Below are 20,711 nucleotides of genomic sequence, written 5' to 3'. Positions count from 1 at the left end.
ACTTTTGATCCCTTCCTTCAGCATCTCACATCTAGATGACCAGGACCTCTGGGGGCACAATATCTAGTACTGTGCAGGTAGGGGTGTGGGTGGCGGGAGAGGGCTTGACCCCACCACGCGAGTGCAGATGTGCCTGCGTGCGCTGTGCTGGGTGTGGGCTTCCCCCTGGGGCTCCTCTGTGGAGCATCCCCCCTTCTCCTCTGCTGGAGGCCTCAGGGACTAGCCAGTCAGGGAGAGAACCTCCCCCATTCCTTTTCCCTAAGCTGTGGTTCCATCAGCAACCATTAGGGGTCACTGTTGCTTCAGCCACTGATGGCAGGCAGGGGCAGGACTGTGGTCGGTGGGCCCGGGGCCCTTGCTGCCCACCCTGACCCTGCCAGGGCAGTAGTACATGGGATGAAATCACTGTCACAGAGATGGTCTCACACAGGCTCGCGCCCACTCTGCTCAGGCCCCGCCTTCAGGACCGTGGTTTGCAGGGCAAGAGTGAGCAAGCACGTTCAGAAGTGCAAATCTCCCCAGCCTCTGGTGTGTGGAGCGCGGGGAGTGCGGAGTGTGTGGAGCATGAGAGCTTGGCCCCAAGGCTGGACACAAGAGACACTGGTACAGAATGCCTAGCCCTGCCCAGCCCCTTCTGCTGCCATCCTCCTCACCAGGATTTTATGTCCTTTATCTACAGTTCTCCTGAAATGCCCTGATGGCGAGGGCATAAGAGCCTGGAAATGAACTCCCCAGGGCTCTGCTGCATGCCTCTGGGGCATCTCTGTTCCTGGTAATCGAAGGGAGCCAGACGCACAGACTCTGCTCTGATGTGTGTTCCTGCCTTGGCCAGGGGCATCCAGCGCCAAGTGGTCATTGGGTTCCTCCCCACCCCTGTTCTGCCCACCTCATCTGTCCTATCAGACCCCAGGAAATGAAACGGGGTACCCAAAGATGAGGCGTGGGGAACGGTTTGGGGTGAGGCTGGGGGCCAGATGCAAAGCTTCCCTGCTGGGCCCCACCACCTCTGACCACCCTAGCCCAGCTGCAGATAAAAGGGGGGCGGTCCTGCTTCCCTGCCATGGCGACCCTGGCTGTTTGGGTCCTCACAGAGGTGGGGCTTGACAGCAGTGTATTTATCCTTGTCCCTGTCTCAGGGTCACCGTGTCAAGTCCCCAAAGAGGGAGGGAGGAAGTTCAGCCAGTGTTAACACCATATAGATGGAGAGATAATGGGCTGCCCTGGACCAGGGCACAAACAGACCTCAGCATTTATTGTGTCTTCTCCAGCCCTCCCGCGAGAGGCAGGGGTGGGGGGCAGGGCAGAGGGCAGGGAGGAAACAAGGCTCTTAAAGCCTCAATCATCCAAGGGTAGGAGGGAGGTCCAGAGGAAGGGCCTGGGAGAAGGGGTGAATCTGCACCAGGGGATGCCCCTGGGGACAAGGGAGGAGGAGCACCAAACATGGGGGGTCCCTGGGTATGGCAAAGGAGAGGAAGTAGTGAGGCAGGCCTCGGGGCCAGTTTGGGACGGTGCTCACCCAGGCCACTGGATTCTCCCCACACCAACTGATGCATGAGGCAGGGGGGAGGAGGGGAGACACCAAGACGAGGGCAGTGGTGTGGACACCTCATCCCCAGCATCCCAAACATGGACAGGGAGGCTTCTAGGCCTGATGCAGGTTGCTCTTCTGGTTTCAAGTGTGTTGATGGCCCCAGACGTCCACAGGAGACCCAAAGCTGAGGATGCGGTTCTCTGGACCCTGCCTTCTGGATAGGTGAGCCCCTCTTTCCAGTCTGAGTAGGGGCTCCTACTCAGGGCCTGGACCTCTCGTACACTCCTCCTGCTGTGACCTCGCTCACTCTCTCGAAGAGAATTCAGACTCCTGAGAAAATCCTTACAGTGAGTCTGCTCTGACCGCCCCCCCACACACACCCCATCTTTCCTCTCCTGCTCTCTGGCCCAATCTGGTTCACCCCCCGGGGAGGCCAGTCATCCTGGGAAAGGGTCCCCTCAGTGCCCTGGACCCCCATTTTGGGGCATGCAGTCTGAGGGAGCCCCTTCTGGGGTTGGTAGGGAGTTGGGTTTGGCATTAGGCAGCAGGGCCCCCTGGCTCCCCTGGCACTCTGGGCTGTAATAGAAGGAAAAGAGGCGGAAAGAGGGCCGCAGTTCCCCCCGAATGCTGTCCAGGATGTGGGTGAAGGTGGGCCGCAGGCGTGGGTTCTGCTGCCAGCAGCGGCTCATCAGTTCTTGCCTGGTGGGGTGGGGGCAGCATGAGAGGCCAGCTGGCACAAAGGGGACCATGGGGGACTCCGTTGGGAGGGCCACAAGGGGTAAACAGTTGTAGTGGGGATTTAGAGGAGGAAGCCTCAGAGCTGGGGACCAGTGGATAGAGGAGGCAGGCCGGAATCATGGTGGCAGGGCAGGGTAGACAGAGCAGCGATGAGGAAGGGGTGGGGCAAGAGTGACTTACAGCTGAAGGGGACAGCTCTCCAGCTCCTCCAGGACCCCACCATCCATGACAAACTTGAGCACCTGCTCGTTGGATAAACCCTGGTAGGGCTGTTCAGCTAGGGTCACGATCTCCCAGAGCACCACCCCGAAGGACCTGGAGGACACGCAGAAGGGCCTAAGCCCAGCACCTTGCATGCTGCTCAGTGCACCCAGGCCTCTCCCCGGACCCCGCCTCCACATCCCCTGAGCCCTCCGCTCCAGCCAGGCCCCACCAAACATCCGAATGTGTGGTGAAGATTCCATCTTTGAGGGACTCGGGGGCCATCCAGCGCACGGGCAGCAGCCCCTTCCCGCCCTTGCGGTAATAGTCTGTCTCGTACACGTCTCGAGTCATCCCGAAGTCTGGAAAGTGAAGGTGGGCAGGTATGGGGCGGCAGGACCACACACCAGCCCCTGCCCCCGGGATACTTCTCCCAGCCCTCTCCTCCTTCCTGGCCTCCAAGAATCCCAGAGGTAAGGGCTCGAAGAACCTCAGAGATCACCCCATTACAACCCCTCTGGCCTTGGAAGAATCCTGAGATCCAGGGTGGGGGCTGTCAGGGACAGAGCTGTGGGCCAGGCCTGGGCCTCCTAGCTTAGCTTAAGAAGAGTTGCTCTACTCCCCAGGCTGCCCCCCACCCACCTGGCACCCTTGTACCCCCAATCTTTTTTTTTAATCCTTTTTTAAAAAAAATTATTTATTTATGATAGACAGAGAGAGAGAGAGAGAGAGAGAGAGAGAGGCAGAGAGAGAAGCAGGCTCCATGCACCGGGAGCCCGACGTGGGATTCGATCCCAGGTCTCCAGGATCGCGCCCTGAGCCAAAGGCAGGCGCCAAACAGCTGAGCCACCCAGGGATCCCCCTGTACCCCCAATCTTGACGGTGAAGTCCTGGGACACCATGCAGTTTCTGGCTGCCAGGTCTCGATGCACAAACTTGTTGGCAGCGAGGTAAGCCATGCCATCTGCAATCTCACCAGCCATCTGGATCATATCTCCCAGTGCTGGCCGTGGGAGCCCAGGGTTGTTCTAGAGCCAAGAGAGGGGGCTGGTGACGAGGGTACCTGGAGCTTGGACTCCTGCCCAGGGATCCCCACCTCCAACTGTGCCCAAGTCTTCTCCAACTCCCCCAGCCCCTTTGCTCAGGGTACTCCTGGTCTCTACCTCTGCCTCAGGCCGCAGAGATCGAAGATGGCTCTTGAGGTCCCCACGAGTCATTAACTCCATGATGACCAGAGTTGGCTGGCCTTGAGACACAACACCCAGGAGACGTACCTGGGATGGACAAAGAGTCTGGTTGCAGGTCTACCCAGGTCCCCTTGACCAGCTGGCCAAAATCTTGACCTGTTGTGACCACAACCTGAGCCAGACACCAACCTGGACCCTAAACCCAACCATGGCCATAACCCTAATCCTGATCTAACAATGACCCTAACTCTAACCCATGACCTTGATCATAACTATCATTCCAATCCTCACGATTCCCATTCTGACCTTGAGCCTTATCATGATCCTAATAATGATCTGAACACTCAATATTGACCCCCACCCATGACTGATCTCAGTCCTAGCCATAATTCTACCATGGCCCCAGCATGACCTGGTTTTGACTCTAATCCTAACCATGACTTTTACCTCAATTAGGATCTTAACCATATTCCTAACCCTGACTTTGATGGTACCCTGATCTCATCCTTGGCCCTTTCCTTCTTATCATATGACTTTCATCCTAGTTATGAGCCTACCTTAGCAATGTCCCCTAGCATCCCTTACCACATGGTGACACTTGAATGCCTTCATGACAGAGGCTTCCTTGAGGAACTCAATGCGTTCTCGTGGGCTGGCCAGCTCATTCACTGTCTTCAGGGCCACGGGTGTGGACTCCTCTCCAGCCTCTAGTCCTTGTGCCAGGCCTTCATATACCATCCCAAAGGAGCCCTGGCCCAGCTCTCGGATTATGGAGATCTGCTCCCGAGGCACCTCCCACTCATCAGGGATGTACACTAAGAGGAGGTGGGGTCACCAGGAGAGAACACTGCTCTCTGCCACGCCTCCACCCACCTCTCTCCTCTTCAGAAGGGCTTGGGTCCCAAGGCTGTCTTCTCTAAGAATATCTCCTCCCCTTCTGTCCACACACCTGTCCACCCACTCCCAGACCTACTATCAGAGGCGCTGAAGTACTCCGGATTCACAGAGGCATAGAGGGTGCTGTTTCTGCAAGGGTAGGTGAGGAATTGTCCTCAGGAAGGAAGGAGCAATGTCAGAGGACAAGAAAGAGGGTACTGCAAGGGGGAGGGAAGTTACTGACCATACTCCCTCCCATCCCTGATCAGGGTGACTTTCCAAGCTGGTCTTGGTCCTTGTCCTGGGATCTGGGATTGGACAGGCTGGCAATAGGGAGCACAGGAAGAGGGCAGCTCCTGCCTCCTCAGGTAGTCCTTAGAAGCCTGCCTCCTTTTCCCTCTTGTGTTCAGCCGCAGGGGCATCTGGCACCAACTATCCCAGGGCACACAGTGAGTCTCCTGTCTCTTCTCCCACTTTATTGACTGAGAACATGAGGACTAGTAGTCCCAGTGTGCCTAGACTGGGGAGTCTCAGGAGGTGGGACCTCTACTGGTAAGGTAGGGGAAAGTCCCGGCAAATGGGTGGAGTCGGTCACCTAGACTGAGAGGTGTTGTCTCCTCCATGCTGCCCCAGGGGATGAGTTATTGCTTCTAAGGAACCTCCTCTGTGCTGTCTCATATACCACCCGCAGGTGGCACTGACCTTGTGAGAGGGCTGGGGGAGAATGGGGTGGGAACCTGGGCATCGTCACCTCTTCCTGCCGTAGAAGAAACCGAGGGCGGCAAGAATGATGAACAGCATGAGCCCCACGGGGGTGACAGTGAGAAGGACGTGCAGCCCCCCGGAGTCTTCCTCCTCTGGTGGTCAGAGGGCAGCAGATGGTAGAGTCAAAGATGGAGAAGTCAGAGGGTAGAAGACAATTCTGTTTTCACCGGGGAAGTGAGAACAGGGGAGGAATGGGGGTGGAGTGGCCACCCGGTTCCTGTGGTTTCCACCACAGGCAATGTGGCTGGGGACCCAGCTGGGACTATGGGAGCGCAAGTCTGGGACAGAGGCCATGTCTACCTGGCCCGGGGACGTAGAAAGCGATACTTTCTGTCCAGGAGCCGTTGCCAGCCAGCGAGGTTGCCCGAACTCTGGCGGAGTAGTTTCCAGGGGGCAGCAGGGCCAGCTGGACACCCCCAAATTTGGCATATCGTAGGCGGGACACACATAGCACTGTGGCCTCCTGGTGGCAATACAGAAGAGCTGGCTGGGAAGAGGATGGAGGCACTACTTGGGTCCAGGTTTGGGGGTCTTCCTGGGGTACCTACCTCTCCCAAGCGGCGGTACTTGATTTCATACTTGAGGATGAGTCCGTTGGGGTCAGGTGGCTCCAGCCAGCGCAGGAGGACACTGCTTTTGCTGGCTGCCTCCCAGGCCACCTTCCCTGGGATGCCATCAGCTTCTCCTGTGGGAGAGGGCATCAGCCAGCCCAACCCCACTGTTTCAGAGTCAGGATCAAACGCAAGGGGGCTAAACGGGGGAAGGGGGTGTCCAGGAAGCTCAGGACTTATGGGAACTGGGAGGAGAGCCAGGCTGTGGACTGATCCAGAGGTCCCACTCGCTAGTTGGAGCATTAAGTGGGTAGAGTTCTTGAGCCGGTGGCACGAGCGGGGACACCTACTGTGCGGCATGGTGCGCGCGAAGACGAAAGTGGCTGCGCTGCAGCCCACGGAGTGAGCCGCGTGGTTGCAGGCATGGATGTCGATACGATATTCCGTAAAGTGGCGCAGACCACTCAACACTGCTCGCTCCCGGGGCACTTTGTCCTCCTGGATCTCGAAATCCGAGCTGTTGCCCCCAAGCCGGAGCGCCCCGGCGGCCCGGCGGTGCCTCCCCGCGTGTCTGGGGAGTGCGCGAGTCAGACGCACGGTCGCGCCCGGGCCCGCCTCCCCCCCGCCCTCAGTCCCGCCCGGCTCACCTTTGAGGGCTCTTATTGACGGACGTCACCTTCCAGGGGGACCTGGGGAGACCGAGGAGGGCCGGTTCAGGCCCCGCCCCATCCCCCTGCCCAGCGAGACCCGCCCCTCCCCTCCCCCCGAGCCCGCCCTGCCCCCGGATCCCGCTGCACTTGGGGATGGTGATGGCGTTGTGCAGGAAGTTTTCGAACTTCTTCTGGAACGAGGCCTCTTGCGCCTCCAGCGGCGGCAGGACCTGCCCAGGCGGTGGGTGCTGGCAAGGGCAGCAGCCCGGCTCCATCTCGGCTTCGAGTTCACCGTCCTCGCGGTCGAAGCGCGGGTCGTTGTTGCTGGTGGGCAGCCGCAGGCCTGGCGCGGCGCGGGGAGAGACCCGGTCAGACGCTGGTACAGCGCGCCGGGCCAGCGCCCCCGACCCTCAGGCCCGGGCTGCTCCCCGCGCACCGCGGTGGCAGTAGTCGTTGAGATAGAGGTCGCCGTCCTCCGCCAGACGCTGCCACAGCACCAGGTAGTAGGTGATGTTCCCGTTGCGCTGAATCGGTGGCTTCCAGCGCACCAGCAGGTGGGACGAGGAATTGGACGTGGAGATGACGTCCTGGGGCACAGTGGGCGCTGGGGAAGTAAGTAGGGTGTGGCTGAGGGGAGGTGGATGCCCCTTTCAAGTCCTGTCCAGTAATGGGCTCCTCTTTGAGGTCCAAGCATCCCTGACCCTCAACCTCCCCTTCCTGGAACTCAGAATCCTGGCCCTCCCATGTTCCTCCAAGGCCCTTGAATTGGCTCAAGTCCTCCTGCACAACCCAGCCACAGCTTCCCTAGGACCTAGGTGAATGCCCCTTGTTCTTTCTAGGACTCAAGCATCTGGCTTCCCAATCTCTAGGGGCAAGGTGTTCAGCAACCCAGCTTCTCTATTTCGGGTGCTGGGTTCCCTCATTCTCATTAGGACTTGGGCAAAAAAAAAAAAAAAAAAAAAAAAAGGACTTGGGCATCTAGCTCCCACCCCCTTCAGAGTCTTCAGCCTACCCGCAGGCAGGGTTCGGAGGTAGACGATGGGGCTCTGGGCTCCTTGGTGGGGGCTGTCCTCAGCAGTGGTCAGTGTGATGGCCCGTACAAACACTGCATATTGTGTCCAGGGCTTGAGGGGTGCTAGAGTCACCCCGGGTTCTTGGGTGCGGCTTAAGGGCAGCTCCACATCCAGCAGGTTCCAGCTCTGGGTTCCACAGGCATCTGGACCTGTGTGCTCTGTGGCATTCTGGAATGGGCTGAAAACCGCATCCCTGGAGCTGAGGGGTGGCTCAGCCCCACCCCAGTTTCTAGCAACCCCTCCTCTCTGAGACTGTCATTATCATTCTTCTTCCAGTATGCATGAAGGCATCCTGCTTTTGGGGAGCACTCACTCACTGAGTATGCTTAGAGCTGGATTGAGACAGGACCCACAGGATATCTGAGTGAGCATAGCTACAGCCAGGCTGCAAGGCAGTGATGCTAGGGGAACTTCCTGAAGGACCCCTAAGATTCTCTATCTTTTGAGCCCAGAGGCAGGTGGATATAGTTGTGTGGATTGTGAGTTGCACAAGCCAGGCAGGGGATGCACACTGCCAGCCCATGTTAGTGCTCCTCAAAGTGTGGTCCATCGACCAGAAGATTCAGGATTACCTGTGAACTTGTTAGAAATGCAGATTCACAGGCTCTCCAGGACTAACTGAATCAGAATCTATGAGGGTGGGACCCAAGAATTTGTAGTTAGCAAACCCTCTAGCTTCCCATGCTGGAGACCTGCACCTACCACTGAAGCTCAGGAGAGCCTTGGCCATTGAGCCGGCCTCCCACCATTGACTTCTCCCTTTCCTCCCATGCCAGGCCCCTGTGCTAGTGGGAAACTAATACCTCTCAGTTTTAGTTCACAGGAATGCTTCCAAGCCAGGTGGCTCCCATCTTCTGTCTATCACGGACGGGAGTACTCCTTACTGCTGCACTCCCAGCTTGCCCTCCCAAGCCCACCTCTCCTCTGAGAATTTTAGTTTTGATTCCTAGCCATGCTTTTGGAGAAATCTTTCCTGTGGTCTAACCACTATCCCTCCTGCTATGGTCAGTACGCTTTCTCCAAAGAAAAGAGCAGCCCTTTGTCCTTGGCTGTTGCTGCTGACTCCCCTCCTCAGACTTTAATGAAATGCTGGCAGAGCTACGGATAAAGCTGGCCAAATTAGTGGGTACTCCCCAAACCGCTGCTGGGGCAGGAGCGTGTGGTCAGTACGGAACATTAGCATAGTGAATTGAAGTTTAATTATCCAAGCCTTCCCAGGAGGGTGCCTCTCTTGATCTCTCAGAAGTTCTGACCTTCCATTTCACTGGTGAGGTGAAACTGAGGCACGGAGAGGTGAATAAAGTGAGGGAGAGCCAGACATGGGCCCTACAAGGGAGTGAGACTTCGGGGTCCCCGCTTCTTGCTTCTCTACAGCCTCGCTGCACCCTGCTCTCACCCGACCGCTTTTGGGAACAGTTTGGCCTGGCTGGTTCTGACCCCGCCCCAGCATATTCTGGCCCAGCTCCAAGGGGGCTCTGGCCCTGGCCCCGCCCCCGCCCCACGTGGTTCTGGTCCCGCCCTGCCCACTCCGGCCCCGGCCCGGCACTCACGACTCCTTGTAGTACACGATGAAGCTGAGCAGGTCCCGAGCCTCCAGCGGCTCGTAGCGCTCCCAGCGCAGCAAGATGCTGTCAGCTTGCGTCACGTTGGACACGAAGCGCAGGGTGCGAGTTTGGCCTGGGCGGGGCGGGGGGGCCAACACCTACTGTCAGCCGCCTTCGTCTCCACCTGAGTCGCCTACTCCCGCGTCTCCACTCTGACCCCGCGGGTGCCACTCCCCACGCGGCCTCGTTAGAGAACCTATCACGTTGTCCCCGTCAAATGTCCCCTCCCGCCCGGGTGCGTGTCGGGGTGCGTGTCGGAGGTCTTTCAGTGTGCGCGCCTGGGGATTCTGGGCGTCCTGTCTCCGGGGTTGGGGCATTGGGCCTTACAGGCGGCGCGGTCTCCGTTGGTGCGGGGGTTGATCTCAGCCTTGTTTTGCCGTCCCCGCGTGCCGGTCACCTCTTCCAGGCGGTAGATGTGCTCCAAGCAGAGGCGAGGGTTGAAAGCGAAGTATATCTTGCCCACGGGAATGGTGAGCCCCGCAGCCACCCAGGCCCCCAGCTGCTGTAGGTTCTGGTTGTCCAGCACATACAGGGTGTAGTTCCTGGGGGAGGTTGAGGCACCGTGTGCTGCAGGGAGGTGGGGGCGAAGGGTGGGGAACAGTGGTGCCCCATGGGTCCCTCCTAGAGGGGCTGTGCTGGGAGCACAGAGGAGGAGGGCACTCAGCCTGGGACTATGCTTCTCCAGCTGGAGTGTGGGCACCCCTAGGGGTCCATGTTAGTTTGGGGGAGACATGAGAAACCACTTGGCTGGTTGGTCATTAAGAAAATTCTCTGGGGGCACCTGGGTGTCTCAGTCCATTGAGCACCCTCTTGATTTTGGCTCAGGTCATGATATCCGGGTCCTGAGATCAAGCCCCACCTCAGGCTCCAGGTGTGAAGCCTGCTAAAGATTCTCTCCCTCTGCTCCCTCCCCCACACTCAAATAAACAAATAAATAAATAACTCTGTATTTTGAAAATCCTAGCTGGTACAGATAGGTCTTGACTGGTAGGTGGCAGGGATAGTTTTCAGACCCAGGCCATCTTGCTCTGCAGCTGAGAGTATCACAGAACATAGCCAACCTATGCGCAGTTTGATGTCACCATAACTTGTATAGTATACACTGTGTTCTGGCACTGTTTTAAGTGCTTTACACATAACAATGTAAGTAATATTCACGACAGTCTTAAGAAATAAGTACTGTTATGTGAATCCCATTTTACAGATGAGAAAATTGAGGACAAGAGAAGTTAACCTACCCAGTGTCACACAAATAGCACACAGCAGAGCTGATTCCAGAGCCCATGCTCTTTCCCCCTGTTGTGGGAGTGTTAGGAAGGAAATGCGATAGAGGGAGCTGGTCAGAGGCTGTTTCTGCCCCTTACCCATCCACCATGGCGTCCCCTCGGATGAGTTTGAGGTTCTTGAAAAAGCCCAGGGACACGAGGGCAAAGGAGTGCTTGATCTTGAGGAAGCCAGTGATGGTCTCTATCAGCCCCAGGCTCTGTTGCAGCTCCAGCTCTAGGTTGTCTGGAAATGGGGAAGACAGGGCTGGAGCAGGGTGGGGAAAGTGATGGAACTGTATGTATGGCCACCAGGGGTGAGGGGGTAGGGGGAAGGTGCTGACTAGGGGTGCCAGGAAGGGGACCCTCGGGACTGGGACCCGGGTGATGGAAAGCAGTGCTTTAGCTGGGTCACTGTAGGGGGCATGACCAGGAGGAGAGGTGTGGGCCCGAGGAAGGTACTGACAGCCCTGGCGGAGGTTGATGATGAGGCTCCCCTCCACGTGGGTGCAGCCCGCCAGGTCCTGTGCCGCCTGCGTGGAGTCGATGGTCTTGGTACCCACCTTGCACTCTTTGGGGCACAGCCCCTCACACTTGTGGCAGAACATGCTAGCAGGGGCAAGTGGAGGATGTGGAATGAGCCCTGGACCAGTGTGGACCTCCTCACTGATCCAAGAATGCCCCCATCCCCTGACACTCACCTGCTGCCGTTGCGGGTGAAGCCCGGAGGGCACTGGGCCAGGCAGCTGCCCTCGTGGATGCCAAAGATGGAGGTGCGGCCGGGCACAGAGCGCAGGCTGGCACAGCGCTCTGCCGTGACACAGCGCCAGGACTCGTGCTGGTAGGTGCCTGGAGGGCAGGCCCGGTGGCAGGCACCCTGGAAGTAGAGATGGCGACAGGCGACGCAGGCACGGGGGTCTTCCGGCCGGCTGCAGCCCCCCAGGCATTCAATGTGGCAGCACTCACCCCCAGCTGTGCAGGCCAGCCCATGGGGGCAGGGACACACTGTGGACAGAGTGCTTGGTTAGGCCTCCCCCACTGGTTCTGGCGCCACCCCCTCCCCCTTGGATAGCATTATTAGTCAGCATCCAAATTCCTCCAACTCAAATGACAATGGTTACTGGCCCCCTTTTCCTCAGATGAAGCTCTTGAGGACAAGGACCATGGCTCCTCTCTGTGGCTTCCCCTCTCCCACAGCACCTGGTTAGGGTTGTCAGAGCTCAGGACGGAGCAGTGACCTTGTCCAGCAGGGCTGCCTCTACCCAGCCTACTGTCTCATCTAGGCCTGGTGCACAGATCCTCCCTGGGCATGGTGCCAGGGGGAACCTGCCAGCTTCTCCTGGGCAGTGAGGCCTGCGGCCAGTGGGCCTGGGAGTGTGTGCAGTGAGGGGGCGCCACTGGTCATTTCACCCATGCCCTGCCCATGCCTCTACCCTCTTCAGCTCTGTGCCCTGGGCAGGAGGTGGCCCCAAGCAGCAGTGGGTGGGTTTGGGGCCGGTGGCAGCCCAACATCTGTGGGAGTAGGGCATATGGTAGAGGTCAGCCAGGGCGTGTTGACACTGTACATGAGAGAGGACGTGCAGCCACTGTGTTTACAGCCAACAGGTAGGCATGGGGAGATGGGGCCTAGAAGATACAGCAGGGATCTGGTTACCCTCTGCCCTGCTGCCCAGGCTTTGGGGCAAAGGAACCCTGGGTTGGGGACCCCAGATCTGCTCCTAGCCTCTGGAAGATCTTCCTTTTCTCTCCGTAACTTCTGCTTCCTCCTCCTGCTATTCCTTCCTTACATCGCTTCCCTCCTTTGCTCTGCTTCCTTCCTTCTGTTTTCTCTCCATTGGCCTGGCTTCCTAAAGAAGATCCCACCTGTTCTGTCCTTCCTGGGTCACTCCTCCTCTCCTTTCCCACCCAGCTCCTGTCCCCCCGCCCCCACCCCCGCCCCATGACAATACTGCTAGCCTGCCTGGGGTCCCCTGGAACCTAGAACCCCTACCAGGGCCCAGGCACTGCTCTGGTGATTACAGGACAGCTCATTGCTCATAACAATCCTGTGATTATTCTACAGTTGAGGGAACAGACACAGATACGCTACATGAACAAAGCCAGTAGAGTAGTAGAGCTGACACTGGGGCCCAGGCTGTCTGGCTTTGTACTTAACCGCTGCCCCATTGGGTTCCTGTGCCTTGGCCCTGGGGCCAGCCCTGCCCACCCTGCACCTGTCCTTTCCCTGACTCCCAAATGCTGTCTTGCCCAGTCCCTTGACAGCCTTCTGCTAACTCAGTTATTGAACTTTTCTGATCTTCCATTCCCTCAAGTGCAAGATGGGAACAGAGAGAGGACCCATCTCACAGGACCAGTGAGGATTAGGGGCTGCAGGGTGGTGGGGACCCATGCCATCCTATGGCCACCCAGCCCTCCCCCCCACCCCCCCGCTCCTGGTGCCACCCGCGTGTGTTCTGGGTTGGTGCCTACCTCTCTGGCAGTGGCTGGAGGTCCAGCATCTGTAGTCGGTGTGCCCACTGAAGGTGGTCCTGGCGCAGGGCTGGCCGGTGGCACCCAGCACGCCGGGGCACACGTCGGCACACTCCTCACGCAGCTTGTTGCCCACGATGTGGTTGGCGCTGGGGGAGGGCTGCAGCAGCCCCCAGTCGATGGTGGAGAGATGACAGAGCTCCTGGTTCTTCTCCACCCGCACGGCCCCGCGCAGCACGGCCCCCAGCGCTGGCAGCCCCACGTCCCGCAGGTGCGGCATCTCGTAGACCACCAGCGCATAACCCAGGAAGAGGCGGGCGCCGCGCACGACCGCGAGGTTGGGGAAGAGGTCCCGCAGGCTCTCCAGGCCGTACACGCGGAAGAGCAGCAGGTAGTCAGTGACCTGAGTGAGGCGTGGGAAGCTGAGGCCGCGGAAGTCCTCGCCCGTGGCCGTGAACATGAGCAGGATCTGCAGATGGCCCTCCACCACGCTGCAGTTCTCCAGCCGGCGCAGCTCCGCCACCTCTGAGCGGATGTCCAGGCTGGGGCACACTGGGGGCACAGGTCAGAGGCAGCCATCAGCACACCGTGGGCTGAGCACCCGGTCCTGCCCTGGCAGCTTTGGAGGAGGGGGACCCTGCTTGGGAGCAGAGCTCTATTGTGGCCTCCTCCCTGGGTCTCCGAGGCTCGAGGCTCGTGGCAGCTTGAAGGTTGGACGTGGGCAAACGTGAGCTCCCCTTCCCTCCCCAGCCTGCCTCACTCCTCAGGGCATTACCACTTCATTCCTCTGAATCCAGAGTCTCCTTCGACTCCTGTCCTCTGCTCCCCACCCTGTGGGCTCAACCTTTAAATGACAGCATATCCAACCACTTGTTACTACCTCTGCAGCTGGCACCATCCCTTTCTCCTGGGTAAGCAGCAGTGGCTTCCTTGATGGTCCCCCCACTTCCACCCTTGTCCCCCCGGCCCCGTCTGCTCTGCACTGTAGAGCCAAGGGGATCTTCTCAAAACAGTTTGGATCTTGTTCCTCCACCCCATGGTGGCCCCCATCTCACTGACTGACTGACTGAAAGCTCAAGTCCTTACCTCAGCTGGCAAGGCCTCTACAGCTTCTCTGACCCCATGCCCCCTCCCTTTCTTCAGCCACACTGACTTTTTTGCTGTTCCTCAAACAAGCCAGTCAAGCTTCTGCTCTGGGGTCTTTGCACCTTCTGTTCCTTCTGGCCAGAACACTGTTCCCTCTAAAGGTCCCTCACCTCCTTTAAGTCTCCGCAGATGTCCCCTCCTCAATGAGGTCATCTCTGACCCCTCCTTTTAAACACTTCCAACCCCCCTTCCTACTTAATTTTTCTGCTTAAATCTTAACACTGGCTAATATATAATTGACTTATTTTGTTTACTGGAAGCTCCAGAAGGGCAGGTATCTTTGTATAACTCATTGCTATATCTTTGGTGCCTGGTATAGTGCCTGGCACAAAATTGGTGCTCTGGCCATACTTCATGAACGAATGAATGAGTTCTGTGGCTGAAAAGCAGAGCTTCATACACCCCACTTCCCTCCTCGGCCTGAGGGAGCTAGATGCCTGGTCACAGGCTCAGCTCCTGTCCCAAAACCGCAGGTCAAGCCCACCTTCCCTGATCCTCTGACCTGAATTAATCACTTCCCCTTTGGGCTAGGTAGCACTTGCTCTAGCACCCACAACCGCCATCTACATTTTTGTCATCCTCTAGGGAGTGGATCTCTGGAGGGCTAGGCCTTTGCTGGTCAGCACTCTGTCCCTGCGTGGTGCTCCCAGTTCAGAGCTGGACCCACCAGGCACTCAGGGACTGTGGTTTTTTTTTTTTTTTTTTTTTTTTTTTTTTAGGGACTGTGGTTTGAATTGATGGACATTTGGTTTCCAAGTCCACATCTCTCCTGGGGACCAGGGCGTGTCTGGCTTCTCTTCCTGAGGCCCCTAGGACCAGTCCCTAAGTGGGCTAAGTACCTGGACCATGCACTCTCACTTTGCTCCCGTCAATACCTTCCTTCCATGGCAGAAGACTCAACTCTGAATTCTTCAGCTGGCCACTCAAGCCCTCTAGGCTCTCTAGCTCCTGCTTCCTGCCTGGCCCTCGGCATCTCCCACAGACCCAGGCCCAGTCCCTGGGCCTTACATCATATCTTCTCCCTATTGTGAATGGTCCCTGTGCTTGGCTCTGCCCTGTTACTGTGTGTGTGTGTGTGTGTGTGTGTCTGAGCAAGCACACACACAAAAAGTGCAAGACAGGATGAGAAAACACTTGTAGCCCTCCAGGCAAAGGCCAATCAGGCTCTACAAGGCGCCCACATGCCACTTCCCATCATGCCCCTGCCTCTCTAGGGCTCCCCTGATGGGAGTCATTTGGAAAAACAAATCCACGACTTTCACAGATTAACCCTTGCTTGCCTCCCCTCAGGACATGGCCCTGTGCATAGCATTGGGAACGGGACATCTGGGTTCCCTGAGCAAACAACCACATGCCAGCCCCTACCCCCTCCCAGGGATGTGCTTCCCTCCTGACAACGGTGCTCCTGGCTGGCATCTGCCTTAGCGCAGCAGTGGAAGAGAGCAGGGGTGAGCAGGAGGAGCTGGTCCTTGCATGCAATGCCGTCCTGACTGGCACTCTTCAGGGGACCCACCACCCCCACCCCAACCCATTTGCATCTTCCCTCTGTCTCTGTAGGAAGGGGAGACTTAGACCTGCTCCAGGAAGCCCTGAGTCTGAGGGGTCCCAGGACCCCTCAGGTGGGCACAGAGCACTGGAACCCTGAGTGGCCTCAGTCTGGAAGGGAATGGTGGCATTGGGGAAAGGCATGCTTTTAATCCTTCTCCTTTTGAAACCTGCATGCTCAGCTTCTGCCCCCACCCAGGCTCTCCGAACACCTACAAGGGCCACTTGGTCTTTATGGTCCTCCCCTTCCAGACTCTGCTCTTGGGAAGTGTCTGGCCCACAGCACTAATGAAAAGCAGCCCCCATTCCCAGTGGATGGGCCCTAGGTATGAGGGCTAGGGAATAAGGCCCTGGGGCCAGTGCCAGGGACCCCAGGCCAGCTTTCCCTCCCAACCTTTTGGACCTCAGTTCCTTGTCTGCATAATGGGTTCAGTTACCTCATGATGTCCAGTTATCAGCTACCCATCCCATCCATCCCTGTGCCCGTTGAATTCAGTCGCTCTAGAAATGACTCCCAAGATGCTCCCCCTTGTGCCATTCTCATTGAGGCTTACTGGGATCACGGTTCCACAAGCAGGAATGGAGGACATCTGTTCATCTCTCTGTGTCAAGGCCCCTCTCACATTGGAACTGAGAGGGAACTGAGAGGAAACCATGTTTATCTGGGGAGCTGATTGACCTTGCTGGTGGGAAGTCCTTCCAAGAGCTAACCCCAGTCTTTATGTTACAAGGAGGTAAACACATGTGTTCTGTCTAGACACTCAATTGTTTGGCTTCGCAGCTGGCTGGGGGATGTGGGAGGGAGAAGATGGGGCTCCCGGAGACAGTGTTGGGGGACTCACCCTCTAGTGTGTCCAGGCCAAATCCCAAGGAGAGGAGGATCACCAGCAGGCATGCGACCCATGGGCACAGACTGGGCACTGCCATTGTCCCGGTCCTGACTTCTGCAGATGGCTCCAGGGAGGAGCAGGGGTCTGGCAGGCCTTGAGGGCCACAGAGATGTGGGCTTCAGCAGGGAGGGAAGGGTAGGGGCCCACCAAGGGGGCATCCCACACAGAGATACAGCAAAGACAGTGACAGGCAGTGCAGATAGAGACTCAGTCTGAGCTCAGAGACAGAGGGATGAGCTTGGATGTGGAGATGCTGAGGGCAGCATAGGAGCCGCAGAGAGGCCTCCAGAGGGAGGAAGGCAGCAGGGGTGCGCAGCAAAAGGCAGTCCAGGAGGCCTACCAACCCGGAGCAAGCGCAGCACAGAAGCCTGCCCTGGAGAGCGGCGAGGACTGGCGGGGAGAGAGCGTCCCCGACCCACACCCGCAGCCGCAGGGGGCCCAGAGTCGGGAGGGGCAGGGGGGCCTCCTCCTCCGGCTATCTGTGGGGCATGGGAGCCGCGCCCAGCTCCCCGCCCTCCCTGCTCCAGGGCCAAGCGGATTGGCTTGCTGGAAACTCCGGCTCTCTCTGCCCTTCCCGCCGAGCCAAAATATTTAGCCTGACAACTGAGGGGGGACAGGTCTGTTGGGGAAATAAGGCCAAAATACAGGGGGATGGTTGGCCGGACCGAGCTCTCCCATTGCCCCTGCGGACTCACTCACGTGGGGCCGCGCTGCCAGCGGAGGGGGGGGGCGGGGTGGAGGGGGAGTTCTGCAGCCCCGGAGCCTTGACACCTGCTGGGTGGCTCTGGCAGCCAGGACCCGGCGGAGCGAGCCTGCGGAAACCCGGCGGCAAGCCGTTCTCCTGCCGGAGCCCCTCGCAGCCCCCGAGGCTGCCACTCCGCTTTCGCGCGAGGCTCCATCCCAGCCAAGTCCCTCGCCACAACCGAGATCCTGTGCGCCCGCTTCTGTCCGGTCGCCTTCCCAAGCCCGCTGCCGTCGGTCTGTCTGTCCCTGTCTCGGAGCTGGAGGACGGCCTGCGCTGGGAGCCTGGCGAAGGGCCAACCGCTCCTCTCGCCCTCCGAGGGCTTGCTTCGCGCTCTCCCTGCGGCCCCCCTGCTCTCCCTGCCCGAGTCCCTCCTCCCGGACCCTCTTGCTCGCCCTTACCGGCCCTCCCCGCTTGAGACCGGCGGGCTCCTTCAGCCACCGAGGCCCGCGAGGCGGGAGGCGCTGGGGATCCCGGGGCTTTCCGGGTGCGCGGCCCTCGAGGACCGACGGGTCCCCAGCTCCACCCGCGGGCGGCTCCCGGGTCCGAGGAGCTAAGAGAAGATCTATTAATTTCTCCGTGCAGAAATCGATGCTCTTGTCAGGGCGGCGATCGATGCCAGCCCAGCCCGGCGGGACCCCACCCGGCCCGGGCCCGGCGCTGGCCGGCTGGGGTCAGGGCGGGTCGCTGGGGCCGGGGACGCCTCCCGGTGGGGTTGCAGACCGCTCCCCCCGCCCTGGAGCTCGCACCTCTGCGCGCGGGCCTCCAGCGCCACCCTGTGGTCTCTCCCGGAAGCGGGCGTCCGGCTCCCTAGGCTCCCTTCCCGGGCTGTTTTGGGGCGACACATTACCTCGGCTGTGCCTTCTTTCCCCAGATCCTGCGTTCGGTCCTTGTGGGATCCCTTGCCCTTTCTTCCTAAGGTTAGAGAGTGTTGCACCTCATTTACCCCAAGTGACACCGTACACTGCCCCCGGGGCGCGCACCGTGAGGAGGGAGATCTGAGGGCGGGGGTGGGGGATGGGAGGGCGGTGGACGATGGTGGGGGACGGGGCTGGCTGGGACGACCCCGACGGTAACCTTGCCCCTGCCCTGTCATCTCCTCGCCCCCTAAGGGCAGCATAGGCTGGGAGAAATAACGGATCAACTTCTCAGCCGCAGTCCCCCACCCCAGCAAGGACCTCCAAGGCGTGCCTTCTGCGACAGAGGGTTTTGGGGGAGGGGGCGCTCGGGGTCCCCAGAAAGGGGTAGGGGCGGCCTGGGGGCCAGGACCGGAGTGGCGGAGGTGGAGCTGGAGGGGGCAGGGCGGGGCGGGGCGGGTCGCGGGCCCCGCCCTTTCCCGGCGGCCCGGTCTTTAACGCGGCGGGCGCACGTGTCTGGGGAGGCCCGGCGGCCGCGGCTGGGAGCGCACGGACGGCTGCCCGCCGGCGCGATGCTGCGAGGCGGACGGCTTGGGCAGCGGGGCGGGCACGGGGCGGCGGGGCCTGGCAGCCTGCTGGCCTGGCTGGTGCTGGCGTCCGCGGGCGCCGCGCCCTGCCCCGATGTCTGCTGCCCCCACGGCCCCTCGGGGCTGCGCTGCACCCGGGCCGGGGCCCTGCAGAGCCTCCACCGCCTGCCAGGCGTTGAGAACCTGACGGAGCTGTGAGTGTCCCGCGGGCGGGTGGGCGGACGGGCGCGGGCGGGCGGAGCCGTGCCCCGAGGGCGCGGACACTAGTCTGGCTGGCGGGGTCCAGAGGCTGCACCTGGGCCACCTCCGCCCGCCGTGGCTCTCGGCCACCACCGCAATGACCCTCTGGACCGTGCCTAGTGCTCGGTGCAGCTGGGGCAAGGGGCTGTCCGTGGACCAGATCTGAGACAGCCCAGCCATCTGGAAGCAGCCTTCCGGAGATCAGACAGGAGTCCAAGCTCTGCCTCCTGGAGGGGGGGTTGGTTAGCTGCGGAGAACCCCACTGTTTGGCACCCTTACCGCCTTAGCCCCTTAAGGGGGAAGCTGGTCCCTACCCCGTTCCATGCCATGACCTGGCAACACCAACTCTTGCCTCTGGAACTGGGGATTTAATTGCAATACGTGGGAGGTGGTGAGGAGGCATAGCTTGGTGCCTGAGCTCTCCTCTCCGCATTTCCACCATTTCTCATCCCCACTATACCTTGATTTGGATGTAGAAAATGAGACTTCTAGCTTTCTTGACCCCATCTCCTTTTCCACCTTGTCCCCCTCTTTGAGGCCGAGAGCCAGGGCTCTTGTTGACAGACTCTCCTCTTTTCAGGGCTCCAAACTAAGAGAAAACTCCAGCATTCTGTAGTACTCTGACATCCTGCAGTAATTGGTTACAAAATACTGGAGTACTTCTTAGCAGCTGGTGAAACCTATGGGAGTGTTCTGTAATAATTGGCCTAGAGGTACTTGAGCATCACATGGTGATGCCTGGAAAATACTCGAGTATTCTATGTAGCTGATGAGGCCAGCAAGACTTTGAGAAGAGGGGAGGAACTGCTAGAAAAATCCCCCTCCTGCCGCCTGGGACTTAGAGGGTGGTCAAGGAACCCTGGCCTCATGCGGTGACGGTGACAGGTTGGAAGGCATCCGAGGTGGGAACCATCACTGTCTGGAAGTTACTTGAGTAGCCTGAGATAATTGGCAGTGAGTTACTCTGGTATCTCGTGGTAATTAACGGGAAGGTCCTCAGTCTCTCTCTTTAATGGCCCTAGGGAGACCAGGAAGAGAGGAGATGGCCTTGTCTGGGTCTGGGCCTAGGGTTCTGCATGATGGGAGGGGCTGCTACCCCCAGCCCAGTCCTCCCCAGTCCCCTGTGCCTTCATACCAGGGCCCCAATCCTGAATGTTCCTCATCAGAGCTCTTTTCCCATTCCCTTCCCCAAGTGGGTCCAACCCCAGCAGGGGAGGGGGCGGGGGGGGGGAGTGGACCGGCTGGGCTGGGGACCAGGAGGCATGCAGGGTGGGGAGCCAAGAGGTTCCTCTGGGTGGGGCAGCAGCCTGACCCCCTGCCTCTGCCTGCCCATCCCCTCCTCCTCCCTCACCCGCAGAGCTAACGAGGAGATAATGGACTCAAAAGACAGATTGATGATGAATCCAAACGAATGAGGCAGCTTTGAGTGTGCTGCCTGACAGCTTGCACACAGCCGCCACCCCTCCCTGGGTCCCTACAGCTCTAAACCCTGTGAGCAGGGACCGGCTCTGGCCCCAGTCACTGGAGATTGCTCTCTAAGCCTCCCAGTGGAGGACCCCCTACCTGGCTCTGCTGCTGGGGCCCAGGCTGGGAAGGGGGAGGGGGAGAGGTCACTGGGACTGTTCCTCGTTCCAGCTAAGGAGAGTGAGAGGAGAGAGTTCTGAGAACAGGCAGTGAGTCAGGGGCCCCTGGCGAGTGTGATGTGTGCATGTGTGCGTGTGTGCGTGTGTAGGGGTACACTGACATGCCATTGCAGGGCACCCGAGTTCCCAGGAACTCCATGGCGTGCCAGATCCA

The 20,711-nt window shown here is 59.3% G+C and overlaps 1 protein-coding gene across 2 annotated transcripts; it reads right to left on the bottom strand.

Moving 5' to 3' along the window:
• Window positions 1–1,248: 1,248 nt before the first annotated feature.
• On the bottom strand, window positions 1,249–16,912 carry INSRR (insulin receptor related receptor). Of its 2 annotated transcripts, none has more exons than XM_055323445.1 (22): window positions 16,441–16,912; window positions 12,908–13,459; window positions 11,140–11,443; window positions 10,905–11,047; window positions 10,541–10,685; window positions 9,504–9,718; window positions 9,123–9,249; window positions 7,512–7,750; window positions 6,936–7,103; window positions 6,647–6,842; window positions 6,497–6,538; window positions 6,200–6,420; window positions 5,847–5,983; window positions 5,599–5,761; window positions 5,285–5,390; window positions 4,631–4,683; window positions 4,243–4,472; window positions 3,634–3,744; window positions 3,339–3,498; window positions 2,703–2,832; window positions 2,450–2,584; window positions 1,249–1,861 (listed from the first exon to the last, which is right to left on the bottom strand). In XM_055323445.1, exons 1-22 carry the CDS (start codon window positions 16,523–16,525, stop codon window positions 1,513–1,515), a joined length of 4,011 nt encoding a protein of 1,336 aa, XP_055179420.1. In that variant the 5' UTR covers window positions 16,526–16,912; the 3' UTR covers window positions 1,249–1,512. The 2 variants fall into 2 exon arrangements, with proteins under 2 accessions (XP_055179420.1, XP_055179421.1); XM_055323446.1 differs by having other exon boundaries at window positions 1,729–2,230.
• Window positions 16,913–20,711: the final 3,799 nt, after the last annotated feature.

This window comes from Nyctereutes procyonoides, unplaced genomic scaffold (genome assembly GCF_905146905.1).
Source record: "Nyctereutes procyonoides isolate TBG_1078 unplaced genomic scaffold, NYPRO_anot_genome, whole genome shotgun sequence".
Lineage (NCBI taxonomy): Eukaryota > Metazoa > Chordata > Mammalia > Carnivora > Canidae > Nyctereutes > Nyctereutes procyonoides.
This window is presented reverse-complemented; position numbering and strand designations above follow the sequence as displayed.

What these genes read in the sequence shown, in the direction of transcription:
- INSRR (XM_055323445.1), bottom strand. Translation starts at nt 16,525, where the DNA reads ATGGCAGTGCCCAGTCTGTGCCCATGGGTCGCATGCCTGCTGGTGATC. An exon ending in CATCAACCTCCGCCAGGGCT is followed by an intron (nt 10,686 to 10,904) that starts GTCAGTACCTTC and finishes CCCCATTTCCAG; the next exon opens with ACAACCTAGAGCTGGAGCTG. An exon ending in CAACGACTACTGCCACCGCG is followed by an intron (nt 6,843 to 6,935) that starts GTGCGCGGGGAG and finishes GCGCCGCGCCAG; the next exon opens with GCCTGCGGCTGCCCACCAGC.